This window comes from Styela clava, chromosome 14 (genome assembly GCF_964204865.1).
Source record: "Styela clava chromosome 14, kaStyClav1.hap1.2, whole genome shotgun sequence".
Lineage (NCBI taxonomy): Eukaryota > Metazoa > Chordata > Ascidiacea > Stolidobranchia > Styelidae > Styela > Styela clava.
Genome location: NC_135263.1, coordinates 8,848,320 through 8,871,482, shown reverse-complemented (window position 1 = coordinate 8,871,482; position 23,163 = coordinate 8,848,320). Strand labels below are relative to the sequence as shown.

Genomic DNA, 23,163 nt, shown 5'->3' with positions numbered 1-23,163 from the left:
GCATTTCAAATCCATTATCTTGTTTTGTTTCTGCAAATCGCAATTTGTTTTCGTGCGTGCGTCAACTTCGTTTGTTACATTTGTCATTTATCAACTTAACCTTCGTGATAATTGATAAATTACTAAGGTTGAGATATGGCAGCTTCCTCTTACTTTTGTATTACCGTATTCATTTAAGTTCAGAATAATTTTAGAATTCCAACTCTGCATAGCCAGAATACAGGAATATGTTGACGATACCGTATCTTATTTTTAATGCTGTAGTCCAGTCTGCCAGTAGTCGGTGTAGTGTATTGCTACTAAGTTAGGGATATTAATGCAGTAATTCGAAACTACTTTCAGACATTGGCTAGTTTTGATTTCGCATACTGTAAGCTTATACGCTGTCTAGGCCCTATCATAATTCTGTAATTGCATATGACTGTATCTGGTCCATATTTCAGTATTTGCTAAATCCATATTTTCTCTCATTTTACATAATTACAGAACTGCATGTAGCATAATACTCCTATTCAATAATTAATAGCGAGTAAGGAGTATTACACTTGCAAGTGATTTCTTAATGGATTCAGGGAAGTGCAAAGCCCTTATTGACTGGGTGAGACTTTGTTTTATTACTAGTACTTAGGCTAGTACCATTTCTCATTTTGTCATTATTTTCCCTTTTAAAATAAATGTAAATTTTCATTATATATGCCGGTATATAGCTTAGTTATCTTCGCATTAGGATACTCTTGCTTAAATTCGTGAATTCATAAGTTTGATTGTGCATATTGTTATCTTACTTCTTAATGCAGGTGAATTCAACAGGAATAAAGTCGAATGTGGATAATTTTCAGCAACTTTCTGACGGAATCATCATAACAGAAGTTATAAAATGCATGCAACAAAATCCAACAGAGTTAGTCGTTTATTGCTTGAAAATTATAAAATCATAGTGTGTTTGTGTTACTAAATTCTAGGATTGATAAGATTCACTCTTTTTTTATCGTTTTAATCTTTTGGTACATTTATATTATCTTCATCGTTTTTTGAGTAATTGTATCTTCTTTATTTGCATTAGTTTGGTAATAAAATTAGTTTGGAATAGTAAAATAAATTACTTTATTAAAATATTCCCTATTCAATTGCCTGTTTTACATTTTTCTCTGTTCATTCAGAATTATAAAAAATAAAAGACAAACATTACCTACGCTATATATGATGATTTATTGTGTCATTTATTTTCAGTTTTTCTGGCAAGACCACTCAGTATTGTAACAACAACTCTCCATGGACAACTATTCTTGAATATCTAAAAGGTTGAATACAAAGTTTTTCAATGTCATTGTTGATTATTTTGTTTATATATATATATTTGAAATGGTGACCGTACATTTGAACCCACGTACATTTGCACCCATGTCTATATCCGCGGGTTCAATCAATATGCGGGTGCTGAAACCCATGGGTTAGGGTTAGTATGGGTTCAACTATCCGTACAACAAAAAAATTTCCATAGGTGCAATAGTATGCAGGTGCATTTGTCATGGGTTCAAATGTACGTGGGTTCAAATGTAATGGAACCATTTGAAATATTCTTGTCTAAGTTGTCTATAATTAATTTTTGGTTTTTTGTTTGTATCGTTAAATAATTTATTTTCTCAAACCTTTACAGCCTCAAATTTGAGATACTCTGTACATCATATCGAATGGTCATCTCTGAAGAATGGGAATGAAAATGAAATTGCTAAGGTATTTTTATTTGTCATATGGCATCTGATTAATATAAGTCGATGTTATTTTGTCAGTAATGAACTACTTTGGCATCTTGTTATTTCTTTGAATCTTAAGCCTTCAACTTGCTTTTTCAAATGATGAAAAAGTTTTAAGATATGCCTCTTGCTTGAGTTAAAATGACACTCATTTACTTAGAGAAAGCACTACTTGTGATAAATATTGAATGGTTTCAGCTTGATCCAGTTTTTTTTTTTTAGGTTCTACTTCTTCTCCTGTCATTGTCAATATCTTGCCCAAACAAAGAGAAATTAATTTCTGAAATGACGAACCTTGATTATGAATCACAAGTTCATCTTCGACATATTATATCAGAAGCACTTGTTGAAGGAAATCCCACTCAGATTCAATACCATTTATTTGACGTTATGATGCTCAAAGGTATGTTCTTGCGACATCATTATCTGATAAATAATTAGCATCAGCTCTTAAACTTAAACTATTGAGTGGTCAAGTATAAACTGAACTCATCTGAATTGGGAATCTCAAGCATGAAAGCCTTGATTTTTGTCTTTTCTCAAAAGGTATGAAGAGTCTTAGAAATTTTAGGTCGGCATGGACTTACCAATTTCTATCCTTGGTTTGGGAGTGGGCCTATATTTTCACAACATAAAACGGAACTTCTAATACTTTTTAGTTTTACTAATAGTTTTTTCTAAATATTTTTTATTTTAGCTCCTACATCTGAACAACAAGAATTGGATTTTTCAGATTCGCCAGCTCCAGCTCCCTCAGTGGTGGTATGTATATCAAGTTAATAAAACATCTTCTGCATGACAAATAAACATAGTCTGTGACAGATTTTTTGTTTACTTCTCTGTGTGTTTTAGATATCAGAACATGAGTCTATAACTCCAATTCATAATCGTTCAATCCAACTTGGATCAAGAGGATTGTTCAAAACTCCGGTGAAACAGATATTTCGGTCCTTGGAGGTAGGTATCATATGAAATATATAAAATCTTGAGTTTGTCATGTTCTTGGAGCAGGAGATCCGGAAATGTGTTTTAAACTCTTCGGAGTTCAGGGGTCGGAGCTGAAGTGGCAAAGTACTAATATTAAATTTTCATCAGGTTGAAATTTTAGACTTTTAATGTTAATAATTAAAGTTAAAATTTTCTGACGGAAGCACAAAAAAGCATCTAGTTCATTAAGTATTCTCAACAGGTGGTTAAGAGAAAGTTGCAAAAAATATTATTGAGTTAGAGGATGAAGTATTAATTGCAATTTCTACAGACCTGGAGTCAGTATACTGTTTTTTAATTGTGGGGTTTGGAGCCAAAGCATGGTATAAATTTTAGCAGACTTAACAGCCCTAGAGGATAATAAAAACATTTCTACGTTTTAACAGGAAGAAGAGGTTTATTTCTCAGTACCTGCCAGTTGTCCACCATTACGAAGAGGAAATCCTAGACATAATATTCAAGATATGCCATCATTTAATGCATCTGCAGAATGTTCACCGATGCAGGAATTCCTCTCAAGTCCAGTTATTAATTATCGAGTAAATCTTCTTTTTTATCAGAAAAAGTTACAAATCGAACCTTCTCAGTGAAAGTTAATATTTATTCATTTTCAGATAAAGATTCGAGACTTGGATCAGAAAATTGTTATTTTAGAAAAAAATCTTCACGCTGAACGACTCGCTAAAGAAGAAATTCAAAAACTTCTTTCAGAAAAGGATTCATCATTAGAACAGCTGGGTTAGTGATATTTTATAAAATTTCATGTTATAAATTTATAATCAAATTCTAAAGAAGGGGTTACTTTACTGGACACCAAACGAACCTGAAAAATTTTTGTTGCTGTCGTCTCCAAATACTGGATTCATGATTTTTTTGAAAATTGCTCTATTATCTAAGTTTTTCTTAGTATGATCGAGACAGTACAGTCTTCGTTTACATATATTTTGGAATTAACTGCTATCAACTGTTTTTTCTATTTTCCTTCCAGAACGTAAAGTTCGAGAAATGTCTCGATGTTCTGTTGAAAAACAACAATTATTTGATGAAATCGACGAACTGCATAATATTAGATTGGAAAGAGATGCTTTAGAGAAAGAAAACTCAAAGTAAGATCATTTTTAATCTTATAAAATACTTGATTCAATTCTATTTATAACCTTTTTCCATTTATAATCCAGACTGAAGCATCGTCTGGAGAAATATGACAGTTCTTCTTACGATAGTAAAGACTTAAAAAGAGATTTGGACAATTTAACAAAACAGAATGAGGAACTTTCTAAGCAGGTTTGGATAATCGTTGTTTTCTGAAATTTTTTATTTGCATTTATATGGGATATCCTGTTACCAATGTAGTGTTAATCGCAACTCATCAAGTCAATGATTTTGCTTTTTCATATTTTAACACCAGATTAAAGTTCTAAAATCCAATCAATTTGAAGTCACAGAAGAAAAGGAAGAAATGAGAGAACTAGAAGAATCTTACAAAAGTTTGCAAGAGAGATATACTGTTCAGGTTTATAATCATTTACACTTTAACTTTGTATCAATTTGGTGCAATATTTATTTTTTTTTCTGTTTTAGGAGCAGGAAATATCACATCTTATGACTCAACTTCATAAATTAAAATCACAAAACATTGAACAGAAGGAACATTATGAATCAAGAATTTGTGATTATGTTGAAATCATCGAAAATAAAGGTATGGTATTCCTTGAATAACTTTCTGTTTTTAGTTTCTAATTTTTTTCTAAGAGCGACCAAAACTATGAGGTTATATTTGGTAAGGCAAGAATTTTTTTTAATTCTAGATTCATCATGCGTTGAAAATGAAGGAGAATCGATGGGAATATTTATGGAGCATCGGGTAAATGGAATTTTTCAACATTTCATAAATTTCTTTACGTTTGATCCAATTTGTAATTATATCTGATAAACAATATTCGTCCTCATCTCATGCTTGGTAAAAATTACTGTTTACCGTATTTGAGAATCTTATAGCGTATTCAAAATAATAGAGATAAGTATTGATGAAAGTAATACACTGCCTGATCCTGTTTAAAATTGAGAAAATTTGTGCGGTTAGGTGTTGGAATTACAAGAGACTATTAAAGAGATGGAGGAAAACTGGATGAAACCAGATATTGCTGCAAAAATCCAGTCTGATTTGGATGCAACGAAGGAAACCATGGGACAGTATCAGGTAACCCTTGATATTTTTCAGTGCCTCTAATGATCATTTCTCTTTTTGTGTTTTGTTCATTTTATTGAATCTCGTTTATGAAAAGTTTTTATTTCCAAATTTTTTTAGACAAAATTGCAATCAGTGAATAGTGAAAAATTAGCACTGGATGAGGAAATTTGTCAACTACAACAAGAATTGACTGGAAAAACAGGCGAAATCATGGAATCAATGAAAAAATTAGCTTCGGCGAATCAAAAGCTGAAAAATTCAGAATCAGCAAGTGAAGTATTGAGAGTAAAATCGGATGCCCTCACAGGAGACAAAGGTAACATACTCAAGTTTATTTATAAACCAAATATAGGTTAGCTCATAAAAACAGAATCCATAAATTTCTTCTTCTACGAAAATAAATAAAATTTATTTATGTATGATTGTACCCAAAAGATTTAGAAATCTAGGACGCTTTACAAAAAAGTTGAATTCTCTCTAGAAAATTTTTTAAATGGCCATGGTTCTGTTTTTTGGGTCACCCAGTATATTAATTTATGAAAAATACTGTTTTTTTTTATTCCCAGAGTCTTTGAGGAATCGAATCAAAGATCTTGAAACCGAAGTGAGAGAATCAAACACGAACTTATCGAAACTACAAGTCAAGTTAAATTTAAGCAAGACTGAAAATGAAAACAAAGTAAATAGTTTGTTTCCTTATATATTACAGGATATTGAACGTAAATTTTTCTATTTTTACCTCGAATAAGAAGTAACTTTCGAAGTGAGACTAAAAATTAATCATATGTGCTATCTATGTAGTGAGTGAAATGACATCGGACCTAACTATGTTTGTCTTGCAACCTATCACCACACCTTAAGTGGAATAACTTGGGTGAGCATCACCTACTCAGAAAGATTTTGGTCCTTTCAAAAATGGTAACTTTTGATGTATTAGTCGTTGCTTGTCTGGAGCCTTCCTTATTCAGAGTGAATGTGTTAAAGCAATCCATAACAATCTCAATATTTGTTGGAGTTAAAATTCGAGTTTAATTCAATTTACTCTTTTTAGGCGATTGTGCTTGAAAGTCATGTAAGAAGACTAAGTGATTCCAGTCAAAAAATTACCACTTTTGAACAGCAATGTCGTACTCTTGAATCTGCTCTTGCTGAGAAAGATTCTGAACTTGCTGAGATGAAAAAAGATTCGGAGAATCGATTTCATTCTCTGGAAAAGATGATGACTAGTGATCAGCGTCAGATTTCAAAACTAGAGGAACAACTGAAAATTTTACAACACGAGAAAGAATCTTCATTGGAAGAGAATCAAAATCTAAGGAAAGAAATTCTTATGAATAATCAGTCTCTTGCAGTATCAAATCAAGAAGTAGATTCTCTCAAAGATGAAGTGAAGAGGTATCATTCAGCTTGTGCAGAATTAGAAGAATCGTGTAAGATTCTGCATATTAAGTTGAATGATTCAAGATCTAAAAATCAGGAGAATCTTGAGATGAAGGAAGAAGAAATCGTTAAGTTGCAGGAAAAGAAAACATCTGATGAAGAAATGATTCTCACTTTGACGAATGAATCTGATGAATTTAAAAAACAGCTTGAGGAAGTGGAGAATATGTTAAAAGAAGCAAATAATGGTTTAACTGAGTGCTGTAATGCTACAAATCAGTTGGAAGAAAAAGTAGAAGAATTGATGAATGATAATGTTTGTTTAGAAGAGAAATTGAAGGATTCTCAAGCCTCTTTTGAAATTCAGGAAACCTCTCATTCCAAACTGAAAAAAGCACTGGAGGATGCGGATAAAAATCATGTCTTAGAAATGACGAAGATGAAAGATGAGTTCAGTCATCTTAATAATGAGATTCTGGGTAAAGAGAAGAGAATCTCTGTGTTGGAAAATGAACTTCGTTCTCGAGATGACACAATCAAAGATCAGTCGTGTAAATTTGAAGACAAATCATCGAGAATGCAGGAGAAATTACAGGAATCTGAAGAGAAAATCGAGGAGGCAATAAAAAGTAATATCAAAAAGGATTCTGAGATTGCAAAACTAAAGCAGAAATTGTCAGACGCTCAAGAGGAATATGCTAGAGAATCTTCATTATTGAGAACCAATTTAGATGACAAAATATCCCAGTTGGAAAAAAGTGAGAGGAATGCGAAAAGAACGGAAGAAGCTTTAAATGAATTGCTTGTCAATCATGAAGATGAAAACATGTTGAAGAAGAAGGTACAGGATGCTCATCTACAAGAACTTAAGGATATTGTTGAGGAAAAAATAAGGAAGATTTCAGAACTAGAAGCTGATTTGAACAATAAATCTGAAATGTTTTCGAATGATATTTTTGCCAAAAATAATGAAATTAATATTTTGAAAAGTGATATTTCCGAATATGAAAAAGCTATTCTGGAAATAAAGTCTGATTTAGAATCTGGAAAATCGCAATTCACCAGTTTTCAAGAAACGTCAAATATTGAAATGGAGTCCCTACGAGAGAAGAATTCATCACTGACTTGTGATCTTGAAAAATCGTGTAACGTTCTTGAAAAAACACAAACAGAATTGGAAGAAGTTAAGATGAAATTAGATAAAATGGAAAATGAGGAAATTGTCAATCTTCAGGATAACTTACAACAGAAGACTGATGCGTTGAAATTGATTCAAGATGAACTTGAAAAGAGTCAAGTCCGAGAAAATGAGTATAAAGAAGAAAATAATGATTTACTCCAGAAAAATACGGAGTTTACGAATGCGATTAATTCAGTTGAGAAACAGCTAGAGGATCTTAAGATTTCTGAACAGACGATCCGGGAGGAAAATAATATTCTTCAAGCAAAATTGCGAAAGGATGCAGTATCACTTGAATTGATGCGGTCCAACCTGGAAAATTCTGAATTGTCAGTGGAGAATCATCAGGGAAGAATTGATGAATTACAGAAGATGTTGGAGGAAGCTAATGAAGTAATGGAAAACAGAATTAAAGATTCTCAGGATGAGAATAAGAGAATCCATGATGATCTTGAAGTTGCTCAGAAGAAGATTCTAGCTCTAGAAGGAGGAAAGGTATCACACTTGGAGGAAGTTTCCTCTAGAGATGAGATGTTGTTAAGACTACAGGAGGAATCCAAATATAAAGAAGACAAAAATATAAAGAAATTTCACGAGTTAGAAGAAACAATGCAAAAGAAAATGGAGACTGAAACTCTTATGTGGGAGGATAAGTTGAACAAAGAGAAAGTTATATTACAAGAAGAAATTGATTCTCTTGAATCTAAATTCCAGGAGAAATGTAAAGAACTTAAAAAGATGCAAGAAGAGAATTCAAAGATTGTCTTGAAAAAAGAATTCTTGGAAATTAAAATTGCTGATATAATATCAGAGCATCAAGTTGAACATAATTCTGTTTTGGATAATTTGAAAATGAAAGAAACAGAAAATGACGTATTGAGTTGTAAAGATAAAGAAAACCTTTCTCAGATCAAAGACTTGGAAGATGAAATTGAAAATCTGCAAAAACAGATGGAAATGGATTCAGCAGCTCGCGAAGAAACTGTCGCAGATCTTATTCGTGTCAAATCTGAAGTTGAAACATATGAAAATATACAACGAGAACGTCTCGATAAATTGGAATCGGAAAATCTAATTTTAGAAGAGAATCTTTCCTTGAGCAAAGAAAAATGTGAGTCATTAGAAAATGAATCTAAAAAACAACAGGAGGAGAAATTGTCCGCAATGTCACGAATGGAAAAAGAAATTGAATCTCTTAAGGAAGAGTTGTCATCTTTGAGAGAAGAAAAGGATTCTTCTGAAGATACTGCTGATAAAGAAATGCAAGAGATGTTGGAGAATCATCGCATCCTGGTTGAATCTTTACAGAAAAAGATGAAAGTTCTAGAAACTGAAAAAGATGAAAAGTTGAATGAATTAGAATCTGTTATAGAAGATTTGAAATCAGCCAAATTTCTTGACGATAAGAAAATAATCAAATATCAAACGGAGATTGAAGAGTTGATACAAGCATCTGATTACTCGAAAGTTGAAAATGAAACTTTGCAAAAGGTATGTTGTGATATTCTGTTTCAACTTGAACAATATGTCAATTATTATTTTCAGATGGCTTAGGCTCTTCATTAAAACCATTTCCATCTTCATTGGCTTCACCCTTTTGATGTTATTCATATAGCTTAGTTTTTTTTTAAATATATCTGAATTTATTCTTATTAAAAAGTCATATATTTTGTGGCATGCGCTGTTATTTTTAGTAATAGTATCACATTTTTTTATGAAACTTAGGTTAAAACACTTGAATGAATTTAATATTGAATATTTCAAACAATGTATTTTTAGTTTGAAACTTGAAAAAATTGAATATTCATTTTGATACTGTGCATTCTTGGTTTTAGGAATTATTTGGAATAGTTTTATCTCAAAATTTTACATTTTATGAATTTGACTAATTTGAACATCAGACAGAAAACAGACTTTCTTTAATTTCTGAATATGTAAATAAACAAAACAATGTTCATTGTAACTATTCTACATTTTTCAACATGAAGTATCAATACAATTATTTGTGCAATGTTCCTATTACAGAGTATTATTCAGCATATTAAATTATTTTTTTGGCCATTACTGTGCTGAAATGTTTTTTTATATGATATATACCAGAATCTGGATGAAATGTCTCAAAGTCATCTTGATGAAATTACTAAATCTCAAGATACTACTGATAAAACTTTAAAAATGTTAGAAATGGAAAAAGATAGATACTCAGCACTAGAAGGAAGACTAAAGAAAGGTAATTGACATAATTGTATCAAAAAATTAGCATTTTTTTACACTTGTCAGTTTTATTTTTACTTAAAAATTTCATTTATATACCGATAAATGGAAGTTAATAAACAGGATGTACGGTATTGTATATTTTACTGGGTTTTCTACCTACTGACTTATGTTTTTCTTTTTCAGAAGTCCTTGGAATAGAGAACGAACTTTCAGAAGCAAGAAGTTCTGTGAGTAGCCTTAATATTATTAAACAAATATGTAAGGAGACTCATTTTGAAGACAACTGCCAAGATCTAAGATTTAATTGTGAGGGGGGAAATAGGGGGTTAATAATTCAAACTGTTAGAATATATACTGAAATTAAAGAAAATTTTTAAAAACATAAAACGTATGGATGTTTTTTTGGAACAGATTTTTATTATATTTTACAGAATTTGCGGCATCTCACTAAATCAGAAACATTTCATTTTTTTCTAGCATCTTAGTACTTTTACCTAGTTATAGTTCAACAGACAAAATCAATTTCATATAATTAAATAATTTACTGTTGTAGACGTTTTGACTCAACTCAACATCTTCTATTTCTTTATTAGTTGAAGCTTGTGACTGATGACAAAATATTTTATGAAAATAAATATAAACAATTTGAAACGAGGAGCCTAGAGTTAGAAGGACAACTCAAATCTGTGGAGGAAAATTTGAACAGGTAAAAGCTGTGTATGAAATATGTCGAAGACACTAATTGAATTACATTGTTATTAAAATTAAATCCTCTGATAAGCAAGGACTTTATTTTGAAGAAACTGACATTTTTTTGCTTCTGCACGTGTGATTGCTGCTTCAGCTATTTTAATTAACCTGTTATGTATTATCCATTAATCTATTAATTCGCAAAATTATTGGCGAAAAAATATGTATAATACAATTGTAATACAAATATAATACAATTGCTGGTATTTAAACTAGGCCGTTACCCATGTACTTTTCCAGAATTACCAAAGAAAAATTGGATTTGCAAACTTCTTTCACTGAAGCACAAGAACAAAAAACAAATGCAGAGGAAAAATTGAAAGCAATCCGATCTCAATTTACAGAAAAATACAGAGGAAAGCAAGAAAGGTTTGATTATTTCTATATATAAAAGGTTGTGGGACATCTTGTGTATCTTTAGTAACATTACATATAAATAAAGCAATTTTTGTGAAGTGTTCCATTTCTTCGCTCCGAACAAAGCTGAAACAAACAACCCATACATGGATAACTAATATAGTATGGCAAAATTTAATTTATTACTCCACGTCACTCCCAAGTTTTTGGAAGACTCGAGGCTTACTCAAGTTGAGTCTATAACTTATGTCTCCTCAACACTGGTGGGTATTGGATCACCACTCGTGTACCAACCAAAATACTGGAGCTTCGGGCTCCCTAGGGGGTCAAACATGGGTTCTTATGAGCCCGTGAGCGAAGGTCTGAGCTAAATACTATTCGCGATGACTTGGTAAAATTAAATTGACTTTGATTTGTTTAATTTTTTGACTGCAATGCTTTTATTCTTTTGATTTCGTTTGTTGGCTTCAAATCATTAAACTTGGTTGTTAAAATAACTTATGGAATCCCATTAAAAGCAAAGCTAGGTATATTTTTAGAAAGAGTCTTTTGACGGGTGCCACCAATTATGTTCGGTACACACTACTTTAGAACTTTATTCTAATTTGGTGAATAATGTAATGTTATTCATAAATATAGTCATTGGTAATTTTTCGATTTATTTTAGGATTCTCAAACTGGAACAGGATTTGAAAGATTGGCAAACTCGTGCAGATGAACAAACTAATAAATACGATAATATCGCTGCAATGTATAATGAGAAACGTATTCAACTTAACGAAACTGTCAACAGTTTGGATCAGGTAATAGAAAATAAAAAATGTACAAAAGTTGACAAATTGCCTTGCTGTGTCCCTTAATATTATTATTATGTAACCTGTTGTACTTGAATGGCTGTGAGCTCTCATACTGTCTCAAAATGACAAGAAAAATTCTAAGAACTAAAGTCATCCGTAATTCACTATCTCACAACTATTTGAACTGATTTAAGTGCTTTGTCAATTGACAACTGTTTGTGTGTAATGCCCCCCATTAATCGATCAAATTTTTGTAGCTTTCTAGTAGTTGCTTGGATACTCTCGTAGTATGTGTTCCAGGTTAGGGTTAGGCCATAATTTTATTCTGATTATCGTAAATTCAGTTCTATTACGAGTTCGGGGACTGTTTGTGTTAGCCAAGTGAATATACTCCCCCTTGCCCATAGGCTTTCCCACTATACACACTTGATGTAAAAAAGGCGAAGAAAATTAGTTACCTCCAACACTTGATGTAAAAAAGGCGAAGAAAATTAGTTACCTCCATATTGGTACACACACTTCTGGAGCACTGTTGCTTGTAATCTTGCCAGGAAATGAGTCTTCCATATTTTTAAGTTAGTTTGAGTAATCTTGCTTTCTCTCAAAAAGAATTTATGAATTACTGATTACCATGCTTTTTATTATAATTATATTAAAATAGATTGGAGACTTTTGTTAGCCACACAAATTTTTTTTATTGTAGGTACGAGAGGAAAACTTGGATTTGCAAGAGGCAGTTCGTACTTTGAAAATAAAGAATGATATGCTGACTAACAATAGTTCACAACTTAATGTTCAAAAAATTGAAGAAGAAAAAAAAATCAGACAGTTATCTGCTGAGGTGGGAACTATTAATACATTTTTGTTTGGAGGAAATTTCGGTTACAATAATTGTGAAATCCCAACTAGGTTGAACATAATGTATCGCAGTGCTTTTATTTTATGTAATGTTTTAAATCGTGATTTCTCAAATTCAATATCTTTGTCAAATTATTGCTTTACTTCCACGTTTCGCAACGGGCGAGAAATCATTCTTATGGAAGAATTTTGCTTTGTATTTGCTGTAGTACTACTAGTATTCTGTATTATCACTATAATACCCCTTTATGACGCGTTATGAACTACTTATACAGTATACAAGCTGGAGTGTGACTTCTGCATAATACTAGCCAAAGGCCCCTTAAAAATTAACCAAATTAAGAAGTTTTTATGCATAGTGAGGGAGGAAAAAAAAAGGTTCTATTAGGAGCAAAGCAGTGTTAACTCTAAGGAGATTATGAGTGCGAAAGTGCTTCGCAGTCGAAAAAAAAAGTGCGAAAGTGCTTTTTTTCGATTTTAACAACAAAGTGCTTTTTTCGATTTTAACAAGTTAGGTGCCCTAGCTTTTGTTATAACTCATTTTAGACATAAATACTGGAAACAGCGCTCATTCTGTGAATTTCACGAATTAAAAAGAGTCTCTCTGTTCCTTTAAAACTTGATTAAAAAAAGAAAATTCATCGGCAAGGAAAGACACCTGCTAAGCACACCTGTCGCGAACACCTGTTGTGATTTGAAGCAAATTCATCACTAACGAAAGGACACCTGCTTAGCACACCTGTCGTGAACGAAACTTTTCTGTAATCAACCACCGGAGCCAATTGCTCGAATGACCAGCAAAGCATTGCACATTCGTGTTACTGCCGGCCATAGATCGATACCAAACTTCGCCTTAGGATTACATTAATGTTTCGCCGTTTCAGATAACTGTTACATGGTGTTTCCACATGAGGTCTGTGCATAAAAGGATTTGCAGGCGGAGTCAGAACCAATCGGATAATTATCCATTTGTTATTTAAAAAGTAACGACGGTATTTTTCTCATATCATAACATACATTTTGCATGAGTGGCGCACCAAATATCCCGGGGGTCAACCCTTGTTTTCAACGAGAGAAAGTTACAAGGCTTCGATATCAAGTAACAAAATTGCACAGTTCACACATTTGTTTTATTCACAAATAAAAATACAAAAGCCAACGAATAAAAATGGATGGCGTGGCTTCTGCAGCCCGTTCGTGGCGACGTAGCTTGGAATCTTTCCAATGTTGCAAGACATCCATGAAGAATGATTCCGCTTTGTCTGCTTTTATGGATGTCTCCCGCCACATCTCAGAAGCATTGTTAGGTGTCTGCTGCTAAGCCTATTCCTACAAAAGTGGTATTCATCAATATCAAATATAGTCCTCTTTTCTAAATAAGTAAGAAGTTTTCTCAAATTCTCATACTTTCAAAATTGTTACAATATTTTTTACCTGTGTTTCGTCTTAATTATGTTTATTGAAGAAAACCCTCGTTCGGCCCCCGAGGTACCGACTGCGAAAACTTGTAGGACTTTGCCCAGCACTTGAAAGTACTTGCATACCTGTAATTTATTTGCAGAAAGAAAAATACGCCTCCGGAATTGCCATCAACAATTACAATTACACATTCTTATTTATCATTATCAGCGCTAAATAATAAAGATAAGATATCGTAATGACAAAAGTCTGTCGGTTTTAATTGTGTTACGGTCACAAATATTCTGGACATTAATATCATAACCTCGCATATCAATGAGAAATGGATGCAATGTCGCAAAATTCCGAAAAATGCCATGTGCTTTTAACATTCCTGGTTACAATGCAATGGCTGTTAATAAGGCATATGATATGTGTTTTGTGAATTTGATGATTTTGCAAAGTTTCTTCTAATTAAAAAATAATTGCATAAGCGTACATTATATTACTAAATAATGTCGTGTCGGGTTTCAGAACTTTCTAAATCTAGTAAAATCTTATAAGAAGGGAACAAAGGCCCGTCAAACTTGCACCATCGTTTCATTTTGTGGCAATTCGTGGATGTCACATGACCACACTCTCGTTCAAAGAAACTCACCGCGACGCCGTTGGAGCGTTTTGCGGGAGAAGCGGAATAAGCGTGCTTGTATAATAATCATATTATTAACAAGAATTTTGCGGTTAATGCAAAAGCTTTATCTTCTATGTCTGCATCTCATAGGTTAGAATTCCGGTAAATATCGTTATGATATGCAGAATTGAGTTACAAAAGTACTGGTATGTTACTTATTTGACAACTTAAGACTCACATGAACATATTTTTCAATTTTGAATTTTTTTCCTTTCAAAATCAGAAAAAAGTGCTATTTCTCTTCAAAATCGAAAAAAAGTGCTATTTCGCAGTCCCTAAAAAAAGTTGCGAAAGTGCTTCGCACTTTTCGCAAAAAAGTGCGCTAATAGTGAACACTGGAGCAAAGGGAGGGATTTTTACAAAAATTTCAGAAGTACTGCTTTCCTCTTCTAAAAATGCTATTTTATTTTTTGATTGTGGTGTTTTTAACTTTCTCTAACAAAGACTTGACCTTTTTAATAATATCTTCCCTAGAATCAAAGACTGTCTGCTCAACTTCAATTTGCTGAAAGACAAATCAGACAATTACATAGTGATTCAAGAGCATCAGGATTCAGACATTCTACTTTGATATCGGAACCTTCGACCAGTGCTGAAGAGGTAGGCCTATATCTATTATAATCGACAAAATTCATGATTCGGGGGGGGGGGGGGAATAATTGAAAAAAAAATGGAAACCACTGGATACATAAATGATAAATTTCAGTATAATACGACAACTGCAAAGTATTAAAACTTTCATAATTTTTTGTAGAAGCCAATCTCACTGCATTCTTAAAAGGGAATTTATAGGGCTATTATTATTGTTATATTTTCCAGGACACGTCAACGTCAAGACGACGTAGCCTCGACTTGCTGTCTGATGATATGTTTTCAAATGATAACGTGAGTAATTAATGAAATATAATTTATTCTCTTTACTCCGAATAACTTTCTGAACAAATATTTTGTATAGCTTACAAAATTTATTACATACTGGATGAAGCGGCAAGCATGAGGTCCGAACTCTAACTTCTAACTCTTTATATTTAAAGTATATTGATGAGGGTAACATAAGCATGCCTCGGTGAAATTAACAATCTAAATTACAAAAAAATTTCAGTTGTTTCGATGTCGAAGTGACACATTTCTTGATTCTCCTTCAACTGCGAATAAGAAAGCAAGACGTCAAGATCAAGAACAATTGGATGATTCATTGGTGATTATTACTTATATTTTCACTCAGGTAGACTAACAGTACAGGTACTACACGGTGTTTATGAGGGCTTTTCAAATTGCAAATTAAATTTATCGATACCTTATACTCCAACAAGTGTAATAAATGAATGTAAAAAAACTTGAAAAAACACTGATTACAAAAAACAAACCGGGCTATTGAGAACTGACTTCAAAGCGAAATTGAAATTGTAACAAGAGCGTTATGAACACTCTGTATATTTAATTGTTAGACTGGTGTTTACAACCCTTTCTGATAGAATTATTTGTTTGTTCCATATGTCAATTGTCATTATTTTATGACATCCCGCTTTTAATTATGACTTCATTTGTACAATATCTTAATGTTGTTCTTCAGTTACATTCATGGATTTAGTTATCATCAAGCTTTCAAAGCATATTATGCTTACAGATTTTTGTGTTGCGGCATTGAGCTTCCATATTATGACATCTTTTTTTTTTTGGCATTGCAAAATTAAGTGTTATTTAATATTTTTCTTGCTTGTTAGGACGATATTCTTCGAACACCTGTCAATCTTCAATCTCGTGGAAATGCTAGAAACAATCAGACAACAAACCATGGTAAGATCATCTTGTCAGAAACTTTAATCAAAGCCGTTTAGCTTCAAATTCAAAATAGTATGGAATTAAAAAAGTAGTAATGCTGAATCTAATATAAGAAGTTTGAGAACTCACTTTTCTCGTTATACAAAATGATATATCACAAGGATGTCTCAAACTGAAAATTCTACTATTCCCAATACATCCTGAAATAATGTTATCGGATATGGAGATTTTATTTTAAATTCCAAGTCCTACCTTTTCTTTTTTCTCTCATCTTTTTCAGCTAGTATTTTCTCTTGTTTTGAAATTCTAAAAAATTTAAAAGTATACCTGCTATATGGTGGAAAGAGATTTGTTTGTTATTCTAATTTACCCAATAAGTTTGAATATAGAAAATAGGGAACGTTAAGATAAGCAATAATTTTATTTATACTCTTTATTATTTTAATGTGTTTTCAGAATGTATATGAAGGTTATACTGTGAGATTTCAATTCCTATATTATTTCAAATTACACCTAGAATCAGAAAAAATAAAATAAAGAAAGTATTTTAAACCTTTTTGATATTCGATTTTGTTTTGTATCTTCTAGTGACCATGCCAGTTTTACTCACATTCGAATCATTGTATTTTAATTGCATTTCAGTTTAAACATTCAACCATATTTCTTCTATTTTTCTTTTATACAGCAGCTGTTGATCGAAGTCACATGAGTATTGAGAGTAGTTTACTCAGCGATACTATAACCAGCATGAATTCAAGGTACTACAGTCATAGTCAACCTCAGCTTAACACTCACGGCACACTCAATACGAGTCGAGTTAGTCACGAATCTGCTGACATCAACATGAATTCATCAAACCTGGCAGAAGCAAGTTTCGTAGCAAATGAAAGTGCGTCACATTCCAACCAAAGAAATTCAACCATTCCACGACAACCAATTTCATCTCTTGGTATGCAAATTTGGTCATTTTTTCCTGTACAAGCCAAATAATCTTCATAATCTGTTTTTATTAACTTTTAATTTGCAGTCTATGATTTGCATTTAGTTTTATGTAGACTTTCATGGGAGCTTCACCAATGGTGTCATTTTTCAAGTTTATTAGTATTCAAAGGCTAAAACTTTCCTGTGAACTATCATAAATTCCCCATATCATGCAGAAAGTAGCTCATTATATCAGTGGTCGCTTGTAAAGGGTCTGGTTCAGAGCAAACGGCATCAATAAGCTGTCGTATAAAAAAATCATACACCATGGCACCAGTAGCATTGACATAATTTCGTAATTTTTTATCAGCTTCTCACAATTAAGTTACGGTAGTTATTTTTGTGCTGAGGAGAGTTGTATCTCTTTCTGACTGAGTGCATGTGAGCTTAGCCTAGAAAAATTTCTTGTGAAAATTTTTTCGTAAATATGTCTGTTCACAATGAATGATTAAAGACTAATTGTGTGAGGTTTTTGAAATTCAGATCGTCATTCAATTAATGAATATAACAGGAATATTGGAAAAGATATCTCACAAAGTATGAAATGGAGTTTGAATTAACATCTTATGTTATGAAATTTCATTCTTTTTTAATTTACCTGCTTGCTTCCATTAACATTGTGTCCACCTCGTTCGTGTATTGACAATATTTCGATAAAACAGGTTCAGAATTTGAAAATTTTCAATCATCAACGCTACTATTTAATATTCCATTTTCAAATGTCTCAAAGATAAAGAAAAAATAACTACCCGTAAATCAAAAATGCTCTTCAAAAAGTCGATTTTGACACAGTTGCCTTTCTCCTTATTAGTTTTGTATTTTAGAATCTTTTTCCAGTTCTAAAATTATCTAGCGAATTCAAAAAATTTTGCATTTTTTTTTATTACATCTTCTGACTTGATTACTAAAAAACATAGTTGATTTGCTATAATTTTCCTGTTTAAATATTCCTTCGTTTTAGACTAAGAACTTTTTACTCTTTGATATCAACAACCTTAAGTTCTTCAAACTTCATTTCATCATCCCATTAAAGTATTTTTTTTTATTCATTGCTTGTTGCATGCATTTCAGATGCATGTTTTTTAGTTTTGATTCTTAATAATAACTTTTAATTCAATGCTTGATTTCAAATCTCATTTTCGAATGTTCTAAAGCATAACCTTAACCATAAAACAGCAGCAAGAAATGACAATATAGAAAATAACTGAAGCGTTTGTTTTGTGAAGCGTTCTCACACTTTCACTATGAATAAGGCTCTGTTATGGGGCAGCCACTGATATGTGAGAAGCTAGTATTTTTAAAAAGAGCGGAGTCTTTCCGATTCGGCGTTGCCTACCCGATTACATTGCGGCCCGAGTGTGGTGGTAGATGCAGGGTTTGTCGATTGAGATCTTTGAAGCTGTAGCACCAACCCAGCATTTTAGCTGCTTGTTAGACAGATACTTTTTCTTGTATTTTCATGACCAAATATATAAATACCTGCAATAAATAGAAATATCAAAGCGTTCATGTTTTTGTAACACCAAAATTGACCTTTATTCAACTCATTTTATCTTAAGCCTTTCAAACTGAAGAAGAACCCGAAGACTATGATTTTGGATCATTGACTAGACTCGCTGAATTACAACGCAGAAACGCAGCGACTCTGCCGCATTTGAAGAGTTCTTATCCAATCGAAACTCAGGTAGGGATTTCTAGTAACAATTGAAAATTGTCCTTATCAAGAATGGGGATAAATAAAGCATGTAGTTGAACCATTCCCGTCTTGGCCATTCTTAGTTTTTGTGCTGTCAAATCGTTTGTTTCGTCTCTGTTTTGTCTGGTTGGATTAATATCAAGTATTTTCTGTTTTTAAGTAAGCGTAATCTTTGCTCAAAACAAGTCTATGGAAGAGTAATTAATGATGCATAAAGACCTATTGTATGTCCAAAAAATTATGATTTTTACATTCAACCAGAAAGGTGAAATTAGAGAAAATTTGAGATCACCTCCCACTTCGGGGGTAAAAAAAAATTTCATTCCAGATCAAACTTCCTAGAAAATCAAATTTTAATAACAAAAATTTTGGTGTTTGCAAGGCTTCTTCAATAGCTGTTAAAAATATTAATAAAATTATTGCTTTTTTGAGTTTTAGTAGGAATTTTTAACATTTTTCATCTCAATTGAAAGACTCAGGAAATTTGGGAGTTTAACTCTAACGACTCCAGTGAAAAACATGCTAAACTTGATTCCATCGTCAACTTTGTATTGGACATTCCTGCATACTGTATTACCATCTCAAAAACATGACACATTGTAAAGTGTAACTAATTGGGACCGAATTGATGTTAACGTTGTATAGCAGGGATTCTCGGACTGCGTTAAAGATATTTACGAGTGCTTCTGAAAAATATCAAACTATTTACTAAAGAAATGTTTCTATCTCATTACAGGATGTGCTGTGAGTTTGAAAAGCTTGAGAACTGTTATATATTGTGAATGTGAATTCATTTTTCAGGGACGAACTCCAAGTAAATGTGATGAATCAGTGAGAGTAGGTGATGCTGATGGTACAATGCGTAGATTCACACAAACATCTGCTCAGTTACAGAGATCTATCGGTGCTCATGGTAATGATGCGAGAATCAGGAGAATGACTATCGGTAATTTGACTTGAGCCTCTTAGATCGATATTTCACTGTATAATGTATTTTTTTCGTCTTTGATCACTGATAGAAGCTAATTTATTTTTGAAAATGACTGGAATTTCCAGTTTGACATCGCTCACCATCCTAGGTGAAATGGTTATTGTCTATATTTATCAATGTTCTGGGGAAGCATTGTTTTACATATTTTTGTAATCGTGCGGAAGGCAAATCCATATTGAGCTGTTGTTAATACAGTCTATGCTGACCAAAACTTTTCCATGTATATTAACATTTTTCATGTTTTCGCCAACAACGTTTATTAGCAGCATGTTTTTCCAAACAATCTATTTTGTTATAATTTAAGATGTACATGGTGATGTCGCTTGGAAATCAGAAGCATCTACTAGAAGACAAATAAGTAGTGTGAGTGAAGTCAATCAGCCTAAGAGAAAGAATTCAGACAAAGATGGAGCTCCAGAAAACCCTCCACATAAAGTGAGTTAAGGAGAGTTTCATGTTGTATTGAGTCTGAACGAGGATCGGATTTTCAAACTCGGCGAAGTCTAAATACTAAATTCTCAGTCATCGGGATTCGGGAGTCAAAATTGCAGAATTTCAATAGTGATAAAAAAGTTACAAATTTTCTACAGAAAATTGAAAAATGTCAAGTTTACTGAGCGCTCTTAAAAGACTTGCATAGCTAAAGTTTTTGTCATTGGAATCTGGAGTCGAATTTATTACAATCCGAAGCAAAAATCAAAAATTTTTCAAACCTGAAGGCAAATTTTTTTTCAGTTTAGGTCAATTTTCAATTCCAAGGACAAGTTCATTATTCATGTGTATGATTAAAGATAAACATACAATAGAATTCCTTTTCTTTTCAGCAAAATCGTCGTGGAGGAAGTGATACGTCTGCTTCAGATTATGATCTTAGGTCTCATAAGAATAATGACAATCAATGGAATGGTACAATACCCCAAGAAGAAGATAAGGTAAAGTCAAAGTATATTGTTATAATAAATGATTTTGACATTTTAATATAGTTCATAGTGCATAGATGATTACCATAGAACTTGCAAGGAATTTAAGTTTATATATTTTGCAATAAAATCTTGAGATATTCCAGATTTACTCTATATATTAAAGTCTTCTTAAAATACAGCTGGATATCAAAAATTTTCGATTTTCTTGAATTCAAACTTTCTTTCGAACGATGACCAAGATTTTTATACCTTACGTTCCCAAGGCGATCACTTTTTGATAGATAAGTACAGATGGGAATTAATAACCTATTCAATAGCTTTACCTTAGTCAATGTAAAACATTATTTTATAGCCAATCATTTTGACATCCATGGGATATCTACCTGACAGTAATAAAAATAATTCATTTAATAATAACATATCCCATCAGGTTTTAAATATGAACGTAAATATTCCATTTCTATTGAAACATTCAGGAACAAATTGTTCCAAGGGGGAGAATGAGCATGATGTTTGAAATACCAAACTCACCAAGAAAATCTGTTCTAAGGCCTCGAGGTTCCAAGAAAAGCACAAGTACTGGGACTGACAAACCACAAAATCAAAATGAGAGCGGTATGTATCGGTATTGTTGATTTATGTTTCAGTAAGAGATAACTCTAACTCATGGCCTATAAAGTTAAACTCGCTGATTTCTTGCATTCGTTTTGCATTTGTGAAGCAATCAAAAACATACTTCCATTTACTCTCACTAATGTAAAATCTCTTTTTTTATGTAAAAAATTGAGGAGATATTGCAATCTGTAATAAGCGTCAAATTTATTCTATTTGATAACAGGAACATCGAAGAGAATATCTGGTTTGATGAAAACTCCTGATCGATCTAAATCTTCAAAGAAAAACGTGGAAGAAAAGAGAAGAACTCCAAGTTTGGTGAAAAATTTTAGATGGTTTTCAATATATCATACAATCACTAATTCTATATATGTGATGTTTGATCAATACAATAGCATTAACCGTAAACCTGGATGTCTCTAATTAATAGTGTGATTTGTTGGTTATGAAATTTGTATCTTGGTCTAAACACCTCTTACTGATATGAATGTGGAGTGATAACTGCCACAATAAGTTTTTTATACATTTATCATTATAGCTAGGATGCCAGTAGATAGCAGTTGACACAGCTGATAATAATTTCAATTTGTTTTTTGATTACAGATGGATCGTGTGAAACGCCCACTTGGTAGATTCAATTCTAAGAAATGAGGACTCTCTGCCATTGGATATTGTGAATTTCGTAATCAAAATATATTAATCTTTGTACATCAAACTGCATCATCATGACTGCCATTGTTAAAAGTAGCTGCATGCTCCAATAATATACTGCTCTTAATTGCCGCTATCCTGACTTCAGTCATTATAGTTATTTTTGATTTTTTTAGCTATTATTCTGCATTTGATTACTCTAGATTGTATGAAGTTTCCACTTTCCATTGTGGAACAAATCACATAGGATGGAATAGGTTTCATGGGTGGATACTGCTATGCTTCGCTTTAGGCCTGACTGTGGTGACATACTCTTTCAATTTTCAATTTCGTTGTTCCAGTGCTTTTATTCCTTTCAAAAAATTTTGTGCTCTCGCTTTGAAATATTACTAGTTGTCACTTTTCTTCTGATTGATTCGGCTCTGTTGGTTTGATACTTGGAACTATGTTAGGTTGCCAGATATACATATGTCTGTGTTTTTGTAATGTTGATTTTATTGTTACTTATCGATTTTAATCGGTAAGTATGTTGATAGGTATTTGTTTGTTTGTCTGTTAGATGCACGCGATATCTCACGAAAGCGAGATTGAATCTTTTTGTGCTTTGCTCAAACATGAATGATGATGGTGATTGTCAAAATATGAGGCCAGTTGGAACCTTGTATAGCCCGTTTCCCGTTGTGTACATATCTGGACTTGTCTTTGTTGAAAAAATATTTTTGTCCGTATATTGTATATAATTCGTCTTTTTTCTTTTTAATAAACGTGCTACATTCTTTAAGTTGATTTTGTTTTATACTTAGTTCATGGGTTATCATTTTAGCAATATTTTAGGGTTTTTGATAACTCCAGTCAGATCACAGATATTAATTGACACTGTTTTGCAACAATGTTTCAGAGCCTATGCTGATAGGGTGAAATAATCCATAACAGGCGGTCGACCGCGTTAGGTTACATTTCACGA

At 32.4% G+C, this 23,163-nt stretch overlaps 1 protein-coding gene across 3 annotated transcripts; it reads left to right on the top strand.

The window, feature by feature from the left end:
* The first annotated feature begins 484 nt into the window (after nucleotides 1-484).
* Nucleotides 485-22,980, top strand: LOC120340433 (uncharacterized). 3 transcript variants are annotated; one of them, XM_039408687.2, is made up of 37 exons: nucleotides 485-598; nucleotides 798-901; nucleotides 1,231-1,301; nucleotides 1,658-1,734; nucleotides 1,977-2,157; nucleotides 2,452-2,516; nucleotides 2,607-2,711; nucleotides 3,128-3,280; nucleotides 3,356-3,479; nucleotides 3,730-3,847; nucleotides 3,920-4,025; nucleotides 4,150-4,254; nucleotides 4,323-4,440; nucleotides 4,550-4,605; nucleotides 4,825-4,941; nucleotides 5,050-5,248; nucleotides 5,499-5,611; nucleotides 5,984-8,983; nucleotides 9,593-9,722; nucleotides 9,893-9,936; nucleotides 10,303-10,415; nucleotides 10,700-10,828; nucleotides 11,484-11,619; nucleotides 12,317-12,454; nucleotides 15,035-15,160; nucleotides 15,380-15,445; nucleotides 15,663-15,758; nucleotides 16,285-16,357; nucleotides 17,031-17,291; nucleotides 17,807-17,860; nucleotides 18,883-19,007; nucleotides 19,821-19,965; nucleotides 20,315-20,445; nucleotides 20,835-20,942; nucleotides 21,410-21,548; nucleotides 21,772-21,866; nucleotides 22,152-22,980. In XM_039408687.2, the coding sequence occupies exons 1-37, from the start codon at nucleotides 563-565 to the stop codon at nucleotides 22,197-22,199; spliced, it is 7,005 nt and encodes a 2,334-aa protein (XP_039264621.2). In that variant the 5' UTR covers nucleotides 485-562; the 3' UTR covers nucleotides 22,200-22,980. The 3 variants fall into 3 exon arrangements, with proteins under 3 accessions (XP_039264621.2, XP_039264620.2, XP_039264622.2); XM_039408686.2 differs by having other exon boundaries at nucleotides 17,028-17,291; XM_039408688.2 differs by lacking the exon at nucleotides 17,807-17,860 and having other exon boundaries at nucleotides 17,028-17,291.
* Nucleotides 22,981-23,163: the final 183 nt, after the last annotated feature.